The 12,960-nt window shown below is 43.6% G+C and overlaps 1 protein-coding gene across 2 annotated transcripts in view; it reads left to right on the top strand.

Annotated features, from left to right (window-relative positions):
* Positions 1-379: 379 nt before the first annotated feature.
* The window catches only part of PARN (poly(A)-specific ribonuclease), a 160,577-nt gene continuing 147,996 nt past the window's right edge, over positions 380-12,960 (top strand). Inside the window, exons 1-6 of one of the 2 annotated variants that reach the window (XM_021698157.1) lie at positions 380-511; positions 1,001-1,078; positions 2,582-2,661; positions 3,147-3,214; positions 3,299-3,380; positions 10,609-10,669. In XM_021698157.1, coding sequence (XP_021553832.1) covers positions 493-511; positions 1,001-1,078; positions 2,582-2,661; positions 3,147-3,214; positions 3,299-3,380; positions 10,609-10,669 — 388 coding nt within the window. In that variant the 5' untranslated portion in view covers positions 380-492. The remainder of the gene's footprint in view (positions 512-1,000; positions 1,079-2,581; positions 2,662-3,146; positions 3,215-3,298; positions 3,381-10,608; positions 10,670-12,960) is intronic. The other variant, XM_044915622.1, reaches the window with a different exon arrangement.

Raw genomic sequence — 12,960 nt, 5'->3', positions numbered from 1 at the left:
TTCATAGCGCTGATTGTGTTTCGAAGCGGCAAGTTTGATTCCTGCCTGACTTTCCCCTTTTACCCCAAGTTAAGCTCCAACGGGGTCAGGGACTTTGTCTCCTTTGTAAATCACTGCATCCCCATCCGTTTCAGAGTGCCTGGCACAGAATATTGCCAGGGAATATTTACTCACCAACTGGGTGTCAAGACATAGACATTTCTTCGGAAGTTAGGGTCTCACGTCTGACCCCGCCAGCTAGACCAAGTCTTGGGGATTCCCATAGCCACGCCCTCCTCTGTCCCTGGAAGGAGGGAAAGGAGCCCAGCCTGGCTCCGCCCCCGTCGCTGACGCAGGCTCACGTGACGCGCGCCGGCGCGCGCTGTTTCCGGAAGTCGCCGCCGCGGTCTCTGCCGCTGCTACCTCCGCTGCTACTGCCGTCTCCGTGGAACTTTGCGAGTAGAACGGCTGAGGCGGGCCGGGGTGGGGCCGGGGTTCCGGCCACTCTGCAGAATGGAGATAATCAGGAGCAGTGCGTGTCCTCTGTGCACCTCCCCGAGCCCCACGGCCCCCCTCACCTGGCCTGCTAGGCCCAGACCAGGGCCGGTTTGCTTGGCGGGGCCTGGGACTGAGGCAGCCCCCCAGGGGTTTGCTTCCCCTTAAGTCTGTGAGCTTTGGGGGGCCCTGTCCCTCTCTGTCCCGTGCACCCCTAGGGGCCTTGTCCTCCTGCCCGGGCATCCCCCAGGGCCGTGTGCTTATGTGGCCCATGTGCTTCTGTGGCCCGAGCACCCCCCCGGGCTTGCCCTCCTAAGGCCCAGCACCCACTCGGGACTTGACCCCCTCCAACCGTGCACCCGTCGGGGACTTGATGCCTTCCGTCTTGTTTATCTCTCTAGGACTTGTTCTCCTCCTCCTGCCCGAGGTCTCAGGATCTCCCCAGCCCTTCTTTCCTCTCCTGTTAGGAGCTCTTGGGCAGGAAGCCAGGCCACCGTCTCTGAGCCTCTTCTCGGTTTCTCCGCAGATTTTAAGAGTAATCTTCACAAAGTGTACCAGGCCATAGAGGAGGCCGACTTCTTCGCCATCGATGGGGAGTTTTCAGGTATCCCTCCCTTGCAAACTGGGGGCTAGCAATGCATAGCTAAGGCTCCTCCTGACCCTCTGACCCCCTGCCTGCTGGCCGCTCCTCCCTGTTTGTGGCCTTGGGCGTGGTAGGAGTCTCTCGTTTCCTCTTACACGTTTCAAAGGCCTGGAAGAGGTGCGGTGGGTTTGTGATTGTTCGAGCTCTGAGGGTTACAGATCGAGATTATGGTTTTGGTGCGGCTTAAATTGTGACATGCACGTGGTAGGGTAAAGGTCACGTTTTTTTGTGTGTTTATGGTGAAATATGCATAACATAAACCTTTTTTTTTTTTTTAGATTTTATTTATTTATTTGACAGACACAGAGAGAGAGGGAACACAAGCAGCGGGAGTGGGAGAGGGAGAAGCAGGCTTCCCGTGGAGTAGGGAGTCCCATGCGGGGCTCTATCCCAGTACTCTGGGATCATGACCTGAGTGGAAAGCAGACGCTTGATGACTGAACCACCCAGGCACCCCTATTTTAACTCTCTTGAAGTGTTTTTTATAGTTCAGTGGCATTAAGCACATTCACATCATCTTGCATCCCTCTCCAGAACTTTTTCATTTTCCCGAACTGAAGCTCTGTATCAGTTGGAGAGTAACTCCATTTTTCCCTCCCCACTGCCTCTGGCAGCTATTATTTCTGTCTCTATGAATTTGACTATTTTAGGCACTTCCTATAAGTGGATTCGTAAAATATTTTTCCTTTGTGATTGACTTTAAGGTCAGGTTCTTGCAGGTAAATGAAGGCATTTCTTTATGCATTAGTGGAAGTGTTCATTGCATAGCTCAGCATGGGTGTGTATGTGTGTGTCACACTTGGTCAACACTTACAATTGCAAAGTTTATTTTCCCTTGGATAAAAAACTAATTTCTGAGTTGTTGAAGTCAGTATGAACAATTGGTGTAGATACCCACTTTTGCTACCTGATTTTAAGTGTTTAAAAAACTTAAGCCTTTTTGAAGGAATCCATGGTCGGGTAAATATGATACTTACCTTTAAGCATGAGGTTTCTAGTTGGAGTTAGTTCCCTGGGAAGCTCGGTTTTCACCAGAAATAATTTTTCTCTTTGACCTTCAAAATTCCTTTGTTGTGTAAATATTACTCCAAACTGTTGATCAAGACTGGTACTCTAACAATAATATACTTCAGGATTCTTGGATGTCTAATTATGCATTAATCCTTTTGAAAGCAACAAAACTTATGTAATCACAGAGATTGCTTTCTTAAATCATTATTGTGTTTCGAAACCTATTTTAGACACTAGCACTGCCTATTATCAAATTAAAGCATTCTCATCTCTAAATTCATTATTACAGTGTTTAGCTTGGTGGCCAGTGAAATTAATTCTCATTTTGAAAAAGTGAAGTAAGGAGCATTTCTGATTAATTTGGATTCATAAGAATATGAAATTGCACGCCATTGAATAGTTGACTGATGTTTTTACATGACTGTTAAAAAAAAGTTTATTTCTTAAAATTAGGAATCAGTGATGGACCTTCAGTCACTGCATTGACAAATGGTTTTGACACTCCAGAAGAAAGGTATCAGAAGCTTAAAAAGGTAAGTGGATGTGCTCAAACATCTTCCCCCCCCCACATTGGTCTTCCTTATGTTCAATTATAAAGAAATGTTTTCATTAAACTTGCACGTTAACTTCTCTACCCCCGCTGTGAAATGATATTTTAGTAATGTTAAAAATAACAGCAAAAATAATTGTTTGCTGGAAAACATTTTGGGGAAGGTTTAGTATTTTCAGTGTTAATGTGATTTGTAGGGAATACGATGTGGTTATTTTAATCATTTGGAAATAGGCCCAATATGATGCTCTGGTTGGTGGATAGGGGCTTAATTGGGAAAAGTATTAAGAAACATTAATTAATGTAAATTAATAATGCTTCTGATACATAATGTGTAATCTGTTGTAATCAGAAGTATTCTACTAAAAGTCAAATTGAGTAGTTAGAAAGCCCATCTGATTGAGAGTACTCTTGCTCACGTTGAATATACAACACTGATTTGACAGGTGTTTTGTTTCCCTTTTCCAGCATTCCATGGACTTTTTGCTGTTTCAGTTTGGCCTTTGCACTTTTAAGTATGACCACACAGATTCAAAGTAGGTTGTTTTAATAAGCGGCGAATTTCTTTTTTCCTGGTGTAATGTAACCCACTAAGTCTCCTTTTGTCATCTTTTCTGCAGGTATATAACAAAGTCATTTAACTTCTATGTGTTCCCGAAACCCTTCAATAGATCCTCACCAGATGTCAAGTTTGTTTGTCAGGTTGGTAGCATAATTGATTGTCTTCTGTTACGAAGTGCTGATGAGGCAGTGTGGAAATGTGGAATCAGAATTCTTTTTAAAATTTGGTGCTACCACTGACTGGGTTTTTTGTTTTTTTTTTTTTAAGATTTTTATTTATTTACTTGACAGAGAGAGACACAGCGAGAGAGGGAACACAAGCAGGGGGAGTGGGAGAGGGAGAAGCAGGCTCCCCGCTGAGCTGGGAGCCCGATGCGGGGCTCGATCCCAGGACCCTGGGGTCATGACCTGAGCCGAAGGCAGACGCTTAACGACTGAGCCACCCAGGCGCCCCATACTGACTGGGTTTTTAGTAAACCATTTCACCTCTCCGACTTTCAGTTTTAGGGTGGCAAATTAATGACACTGCTCTTTTCCTCTTTCCTTTAGAATCAGGGTAAGAGCAAGAGACAGGCAGATGGAAACCAGAACATGAGGTTTATTATTAGCAAAGCTGACTTTGGGAACATGGCTTTGTAATGTGTTTCTGTTGGGGACTTTTTTTTTTTTTTTAGTTTAAACTAATTTTTTAATCTGTTTTTTTTTATTATTCTTATGTTAATCCCCATACATTACATCATTAGTTTTAGATTCTTCTGGGGACTTTTAATATCTTACCCCTGACTTGAACCTACAGATCAGGTCCTTCAGGCTTCTTCCCACCCCATTCTCTTGGTACTGATCTCCAAGGGTAGAGCTTTATTTTCTAGAGGAGCAGAGTATGTGTGTATCCTGTTTAAAAAAAGAGAACCCAGAAGGGGCTAAAGTCATATGCTCATTTCTGTTTCCCTCGTTCCCTAGTGAAGAAAGAGAGTCCACAGTTTCCTCCTGAGGAGGACAGGGCATACTTTATGAGCCAAGGTAAGGATTCAGGGAGGTTGCCCTTTAGAACATCGCCTTTAGAGTTGTAGCTCATCTGGTAGACCTCAGTAAATATCAGTTTCCTCTTTCTGTTTTCTTAATAATCTATTATAAAGGATAAGGAGGATGTGAATAAGTGGTGTAGTGTATGGATATGTGATTAGAGACAAGGGATGATCTTTTTTCCCTTAGAATCTTGTGTCCTCGCTTCTCTCTCAGCAAAGTTAGTTCATTTGAGTCTTGCCATTCTTCCCTTCTGCATGTAAGGAGTAATGAGGTTAAGAAAGCCTGGAGGGGGGGCGCCTGGGTGGCTCAGTTGGTTAAGCGACTGCCTTCGGCTCAGGTCATGATCCTGGAGTCCCTGGATCGAGTCCCGCATCGGGCTCCCTGCTCGGCAGGGAGCCTGCTTCTCCCTCTGACCCTCCCCACCTCATGTGCTCTCTCTCTCTCTCTCTCATTCTGTCTCAAATAAATAAATAAAATCTTAAAAAAAAAAAAAAAAAAAAAAAAAAAAAAAAGAAAGCCTGGAGGGTAGGCTTCTGAGTGACTGAGCCATGCCAGATTCTTTCTGTAATAAGGCAAGTGAAATTACAAGTTAATCATATGCCTGGGGCTGAAGAGGAAAGGTGAGGGTAATTTTGGTTTTGTAACCTGGTTTCTTAAATTAGCCAGTAGGTCTTTATTCTGCATTCAGTTAATAGCTATTTACGAATTACCTTAGTAGGGGATACTAATTAAACAGTATTTGTAGATTCCCACTGAGGAAAAAAAATAGGCTCCGTTTGGCAATTTGTGTGGATAAAGTTTTCCAGCAATACCAGGAGAAGACAAATGTAAGTGGGTTCCGTGACGTTGGCTGGGCGTCAGTTGGGCAAAAGCAGACATTGGCAATGAGACATCTTAGGGATGATGCTTTGTTCTAAATACCAACACAAGTACAGATACTCTAGCTATGCAGTGGAAGTGGATCAGAAGAACTCTGGCTGTCGTACAAAGCTATTCTGTGGCCACACCTGGAATACTCAGTGCAATTCTAGTTGCCAGCCACTCCTTAAGAAACAAACAAAAAAAGATATGATAGATTTGAACAGGCCAGAGACTCATGTCTAAAGTGGACAATGGGGGGCACCTGGGTGGCTCCGTTGGTTAAGCGTCTGACTCTTGGTTTCGGCTCAGGTCATGATCTCAGGGTCATGAGATTGAGCCCCAAGTCAGGCTCCACACTCAGCATGGAGTCTGCTTGTCCCTCTGCTCCCCACTCCCTCTCCCCTGCTCGCATACATGTGTGCTCACGTGCTCTCTAGCTCTCTCTCAAATAAATAAAAAAATAAAATCTTAAAAAATCAACGGTAAAATGGACAATGGGATAAACATTACAATTTTTTTTAGTCTGGAAAAGCAAAGTCAGAGAAAAGGCTTAGACTTAGTATGTAAACTTGTGAATTGTATGGATAAGGTGAACGATAATATCTTTGAATTTTGTTTTGTTTTTTTCCTCCATCCAAGGTGGTTTCTGTTTTGTTTAACATTCTAGGACTGGGGTCCTGGGTGGCTCAGTCATTAAGCGTCTGCCTTCGGCTCAGGTCATGATCCCGGGGTCCTAGGATCGAGCCCCTCGTCGGGCTCCCTGCTCAGCGGGAAGCCTGCTTCTCCCTCTCCCACTCCCCCTGCTTGTGTTCCCTCTCTCACTGTCAAATAAATAAAAATAAAATCTTTAAAAAGATAAACAAAATTCTAGGACTGTTGGGACGCCTGGGTGGCTCATTCGGTTAAGTGTCTGCCTTTGGCTCAGGTCATGATCCAAGGGTCCTGGGATCAAGTCCCACATCAGGCTTCAGTCCCACATTGGGCTCATTGCTCAGCAGGGAGCCTGCTTCTCCCTCTGCCTGCTGCTCACCCTGTTTGTGTACACGTGCTCTCTCTCTCTCTCTCTCTGACAAATAAATACAATCTTAAAAAAATAATAAAATTCTAGGACTGCAGCAGAGTTGCATCTTATAAGGAAGTTAGCTTCTAAAGTCAGAGAGTGGGGTAAAAATTGTGTCTAGGCAAAAATCACTCTTGGACAGCTCTTCTAACCCTTAAAATAGGTAGGGCTGGGGAGTAGAGCAACATGTAATAGGCTCTTTGTAAAATAAGTGTCTGTACACATAGTGAGATGCTCACACACTAGGCAGGATATGGAAGAATGGGCGGACTCAGAACCTCACACACTTCCAGGGAGTGTACCCATCCAGCGGGATGGGAGGCATTTACATTACTTAAAAAAATTTTTTTGGAGTACAGTTGATAAATAATATTACATTAGTTTCACGTGTACGACATAGTGATTCAACATTTTTATATGTCATGCTGTGTTCACAAGTGTAGCTATCACCTGTCACCACCTGTACGAGACTATGAAAATATTATGTTCCCGATGCTGTATCTTTTGTTCCCATGACTTACTCATTCCATGACTAGCACCCTGTACCTTCCACTCCCCTTTACCCATTTTGCCCATCCCCTTCCCTCTTTCCCCTCTGGCAACCATCAGTTTGTTCTCTGTATTTTAGGCACTTACATTGTTTTCATCTCTTTTTGTTCTCTTTTTTTCTAGCTGAGCATCAAATGTTTAATTCGTTGAAGATAATACATAAATGATTGTGAAATATCAAAACATTGCTGCTATTTGTAGAGTAATTGAGTTTTTAAAAAATATCCTCTTCCATCTCCTTCCCTGTTTCACTCCTCTTTCCTAACTTTTTTTTTAAGGATTTTGTTTCTTTATTTATGAGCGAGAGAGAGAGAGCACAAGCGGGGAGGAGGGGCAGAGGTAGAGGGAGAAGCAAGCTCCTCACTGAGCAGGGAGCCCAACTCGGGGTTCGATCCCAGGACCCTGGGATCATGACCTGACCCAAAGGCAGACACTTAACCAACTGAGCCACCCAGGTGCCCCTCCTTTTTCCTAACTTTTATATACTTGTATACATACACAGTTTTCCTCCACTTACGATGGTGGCATGTCCCAATAAACCCACTGTAAGTTGAAAACATTGTAAAACTGCTTTTAATACCCCTGACCCGCTGAACATCATAGAGTAGCCTACCCTACCGTGAATGTGCTCAGGACACTTACATTAGCCTGTTCTTGGGCAAAATTATCTAACACAAAGCCTGTTTTGTAATATAATGTTAAAAGTCTCATGTCATTTATTGAATACCATATTGAAAGTAAAACGTAGGATGGTTGTATGCGTGGGGCGCCTGGCTGGCTCAGTCTGGAGCATGCAACTTTTGATCTCGGAGTTGTGAGTTTGAGCCCCATGATGGGTTAAAAATGACATCTTTAAAAAGAAAAAAAGGAATGGTTGTAGGGGTACAGAATGGTTGTAAGCACTTGTGTTTGCGTGGTTGAGTGGGAGCTGCCTCTGCCCAGCATCATGAGAGAATACTGTGCTGTGTAGATCACTAGCACAGAAAAGATCCAAATTAAAAATTTGAGGTATCGTTTCTACTGAATGCGTATTGCTTTTGCATCACCGTGAAGTGGAAAAATCCTAAATTGAACCATTGTTAAGTCGGGGGCCATCTGTATCCATAGGTCTACACAGGTATATCTAACTTTACCTTTTTTAAAAAATACATACGGAATCCTGATATTCATATTTTATGTAACTTATATTTTCCACTCAATACAGTTTCTTCATATTTCACATTGTAGATGTATGTAATTTATTTAATTAGAATTTAGAAGTTTTCCAAAGGTTCCTTTTTTTTTTTTTTTTTGAGAGGGAGAGAGAGAGCGAGAGCAGGGGGAAAGGGCAGAGGGAGAGGGAGAGAGAATTCTAAGCAGGCTCTGCACCTAGGACGGAGCCTGACACGGGGCTCAATCTCACGACCCTGAGATCGTGACCTGAGCTAAAACCAAGAGTCAGATGCTTAACTGACTGAGCCACCCAGGTGCCCCAAAGTTTCACTATTTTAAACAATGTTATAGTTAACATTTGTGTGTAGTATATCTTGGTGTATATGTGGGAATTTTTTTTTTTTTTTTTAAGTAAGCTCTATGTCCATTGAGGGACTCAAACTCAAGATCCTGAGATCGGGGCTCCTGGGTGGCTCAGTTGTTAAGCGTCTGCCTTCAGCTCAGGTCATGGTCCCAGGGTCCTGGGATCGAGGCCCGCATCAGGCTCCCTGCTCGGCGGGAAGCCTGCTTCTTCCTCTCCCACCCCTGCTGCTTGTGTTCCTTCTCTTCCTGTGTCTCCCTTTGTCAAATAAATAAATAAAATCTTTAAAAAAAAAAAAAAAAGACCCTGAGATCAAGAGTTGTATGCTCTACTCACTGAGCCAGCCAGGTGCCACATATATGTAGGAATATTTTTATAGAATTTTTTAAAAAGATTTTATTATTTATTTGAGAGAGTAAGAGAGGGAGAGGGCATGGGGTAAGGTGGGGAGGGGCAGAGGGAGAAGGAGAAGCAGGGCAGGGAGCTGATGCAGGGCTCGATCCCAGGACCCCGGGATCATGACCTGAGCCGAAGGCAGACACTTAACCCACTGAGCCACCCATGTGCCCTATAGGATTTTTTTTATAGATTTCCTCAAAGGGGAATTGCTGACTCATTGGGCATATGCATTTGAAATTTTGATAGCTGCCTGAAATTGTTCTTCCAAATAGCTGTGTTCATTTTTTGAATCCTGAAAATGGTACATTTAGGACCAATCAAAGACTAATGGACACTAAACCCAAATAGATTTTGTAGGTTCAAGGATTTTTTTTAATTATGGTAAGAAATACATGACAAAATTCAGCATTTTAAGTAGTTTTTTAAAAAATATTTTATTTGAGAGAGAGAGAGAACAAGGAAGGGGGAGGAACAGAGGGAGAGGGAGAAGCAGATTCCCTGCTGAGCAGGGAGCCCTGATGCCGGGCTTGATCCCAGGACCCTGGGATCATGACCTGAGCCAAAGGCAGATGCTTAACCGACTGAGCCACCCAGGCACCCCTAAGATAGTCTTTTCTACATCCTGCTATATATATATATTTTTAAAGATTTTATTTATTTATTTGAGACAGAATGAGAGAGAGAGAGAGAGCACATGAGAGGGGGGAGGGTCAGAGGGAGAAGCAGGCTCCCTGCCGAGCAGGGAGCCCGATGTGGGACTCGATCCAGGGACTCCAGGATCATGACCTGAGCCGAAGGCAGCCGCCCAACCAACTGAGCCACCCAGGCGCCCCTCATCCTGCTATATTTTAAAAAGAATTTGTGTTGGCTAATAAAGCTAAGTATGGTATTTATCTTTTAACACAACACCCTAAAAAATGAGTAAAGGAAAAATGGGAAGAAAAGAAAAATGAAGATGTGCTTAGTATGGTATGATTAGAACACAGAATTTGTGCCAAAGAAAGTCTCCACTGTCTGTGCGTCTCCTAGCAGCTAAGACGGGAAACACACACAGCTCTGTGGTGCACAGAATCAGAACATGCGCCTTTCATTACCATAAAGAAATCACGAAATGTAGAAAACCTTGTCTTTGGCTACCTGTCTCAAGTGAATACCATCACGAGTTTCACAGGACTGGTACAGCATCCCTCATCTGGACAGATGGTATCCTGTCGAAGTACAGTTCAGGAAAGGTAGTTCTATGAGGAACCAGATCAGAATGACTCAGGTATATCACCCTCTCGTGTTCTGACTTAAAACAAGAAATTAGAGTAGCTGCAGTCATATTTTATGCTCTTTAGTCACATCGAGTCAAGAACTTTGTGATTTGCCATTCGTGTATACCATATATGGTAGTATTTTCTTAATGTTTTCATTTAAATGTTTATATTTCGGCTCACTCTAGGTTTCAGATGTATTTGTGTAATTAGTCTTGTTACTGGGAACTTTTCTCTATTTTTGATCTTGAACGTAAAGGCTAGCCAGTGAAGATTTTGGGTTTTTAGAATCAACCTTGGGGCGGATGTTGATGTGTTATGACTTGCACATGTGAGCTACTTTAAACTTGAACTGGTGGTGAGAGACTGTCAATACATTTTATTTCTTTTTATTGTTTCCTACTCAGTACAGTGATCAGGAGTTTTCTGCCTTTTGGGAGAATATGTGTTTACCCATTATAATTTTCTTAAATATTATGAAATGAAGGATATTTGTTTTATAAGCTCTAAAGGAGAAGAGCCCAGATAGTTTAAATGAATGGATTATTTGGCAGCCTTGGAGTAGAAATGCTAATTTTCTGACTTTGGCATGCTACTTCCTTGGCTGTCTGCCTTTGTTTATGTGTGTGAGTTACCTCTCTGTTTCTGTTCACGTATCTGCCACCAACATCACCAAAATGTATGTTCTGTTCCCTCTTGTTTCAGAGCTCAAGCATTGACTTTCTAGCAAGCCAAGGATTTGATTTTAATAAAGTTTTCCGCAATGGTAAGATTGTATGTGGCTTATCCTTAGAGCTTGTAAATTTGGATTTGGTTGAGAATGATCTTTTTGTGCCTGCCATCTGAGACAGAATCTCAGAGTCCTGGTATACCATGTGCAGCCTTAGAATTTTTTTTTTTAATATTTTATTTATTTATTTGACAGAGAGACACAGCGAGAAAGGGAACACTAGCAGGGGGAGCGGAAGAGGGAGAAGCAGGCTTCCTTCAGAGCAGGGAGCCCGATGTGGGGCTCGATCCCAGGACCCCGGGATCATGACCTGAGCCAAAGGCAGACGCCCAATGACTGAGCCACCCAGGCGCCCCAGCCTTAGAATTTTTAAAAACTCTTTTATTGTGCCTTTTAAAAAGTGTAGCCTGGTCTACCATGAACTGAATGGGAAGAGTAGACTCTACTTCATTTTGCTCTAACGAAGCCTCACCAACTCCTGATCTTATTGAATGGAGTTTATTCTCCCACTGGTGTGACTTCGCGGCCCTAACAGGCCACCTGTGGGGAGCACTGCCCTGTTTTCTTCCAGTGAGACAGGCAGCAGAGTACTTTAAAAAGTAGCTGTATGCTAGTAATTCTCTAATGAAAAGCCCCCTTTTTCAAGCAGTGCTTGTTTTATAATTGGAGGTAGTTTCTCATGGGAGAAAAAAAGTCTGCGTAGACAGCACGGTCATGACAGCTAACTGGGTGGTATGACAGGTGTGCGGACACCCTGAGGAAAGGGACTGTGTCTCATTCATTTCAACCCCCCCGTGTATAGCATGAGTCCTCTGCTGTGTCAGGGAAGTGACCCTAACATTCGTGAGTGAATATTGGGCATTCAAGTCCCCACCAGAGTGCTTTTCCTTCCTCTGTTTCCTGAAAAGTGTTACAGACCCTTTTCTCCTGATAGTCTTCTTGGAAGTGTCTTTCACTTCCTGGCCTGGAATGGAACCGGGGGACTCCTCTTTTGCTCCCCTGCCCCTGCATCCCTCTGGAACACAGGTGGTTTTACCTTTGTCGTTTGGTCTGTCCAGGCAGGCATCCCACTGGTCTCCTTGTTCCCCCACTCTACTTGCAAGCCGCTTGGGTTCCCTCTGCCCAGGAGCCCCTGTTGGCAGGGATGTGCCACCACTTCTGTATCTCCTCTTTCTGCCCATTTCATGAGCGTGGCATTCGGGACAGCCTTGGCTTTGGCTTACTGTCTTCTCTCTACTCCTACCTCCCTCCTCATTATGGGTGACATCAGCATCCGCAGGGACGACCAGCGAATGCTCCATATTGTCTGTTTCTTGACCAGGCGCACAGCAGTCTTTGCTTGTACGTCCCCTTAGCCATCTCTATTCTCTACCCATCATGGGTCTTATCAGCACTAACTGTGCCCACCTCCAGCATTTCTCACGCTGACAGCACTACCTCTTGTCCTTCTCTACTTCGTCTCATTACCCGTGATGTTAACTTGTTTATTCCATTGTGGAAAAAGCCACACATTGTTTACCATCTTAACCATTTTTAAGTACTCCGTTCAGTGATACCGTTTTTAAGTACTCCGTTCAGTGATACTAAGGATGTTCATGTCATGCAGCTCTTGGTGTTAACAATATTGATCACCTTTCTCACCAATTAATTTTAGCATTGACTGATGATTCTTGCATGGAACAATTAGTATTGCTGACAGTCGTGATTTTCCAATTGCGTCATTGTGGAAAGTTCATTAGTGTCCCATGGCCTTTAATGCCACCCATATCGTGCTGATCTCTAAATAGATATCTCAGTACCTTTCTCCTGAATGTTAGGCTTATATCTACCACCCTTAATTAATGTATAATATATAATTTATGTATACCCTTATATATCCAGGAGATAACTTTTGATTTTCACTCCTTGGGCCGAAACTGTTCTTTACCCCGTGTTTCCCACCTCCATATGTGGACTTGCCATCTACCCAACTGCTTACACCTAATAGCCAGGTGTCATTTTTGGTCTTGCTCTTCCCTTTATCCCTCCCTTCCAGTATATCACAGGTTCTCTCTCTCCTGTCACTCTAGTCATTCTCTTCATCTCTGTAGTCTAAGCTGGGTCACAAACCATGACCCACTGCCTACTTTGTCCATAAAGTCTTATTTTATTTAATTAATTAATTTATTTATTTTTAAAGATTTTATTTATTTATTTGAGACAGAATGAGAGAGACAGAGAGCACATGAGAGGGAGGAGGGTCAGAGGGAGAAGCAGACTCCCCGCCGAGCAGGGAGCCTGATGTGGGACTCAATCCCGGGACTCCAGGATCATGACTTGAGCCGAAG

Source organism: Neomonachus schauinslandi, chromosome 5 (genome assembly GCF_002201575.2).
Source record: "Neomonachus schauinslandi chromosome 5, ASM220157v2, whole genome shotgun sequence".
Taxonomy (NCBI): domain Eukaryota; kingdom Metazoa; phylum Chordata; class Mammalia; order Carnivora; family Phocidae; genus Neomonachus; species Neomonachus schauinslandi.
The sequence above is the reverse complement of the archived record's forward strand: the minus strand, read 5'-3'. Positions and strand labels throughout refer to the sequence as shown.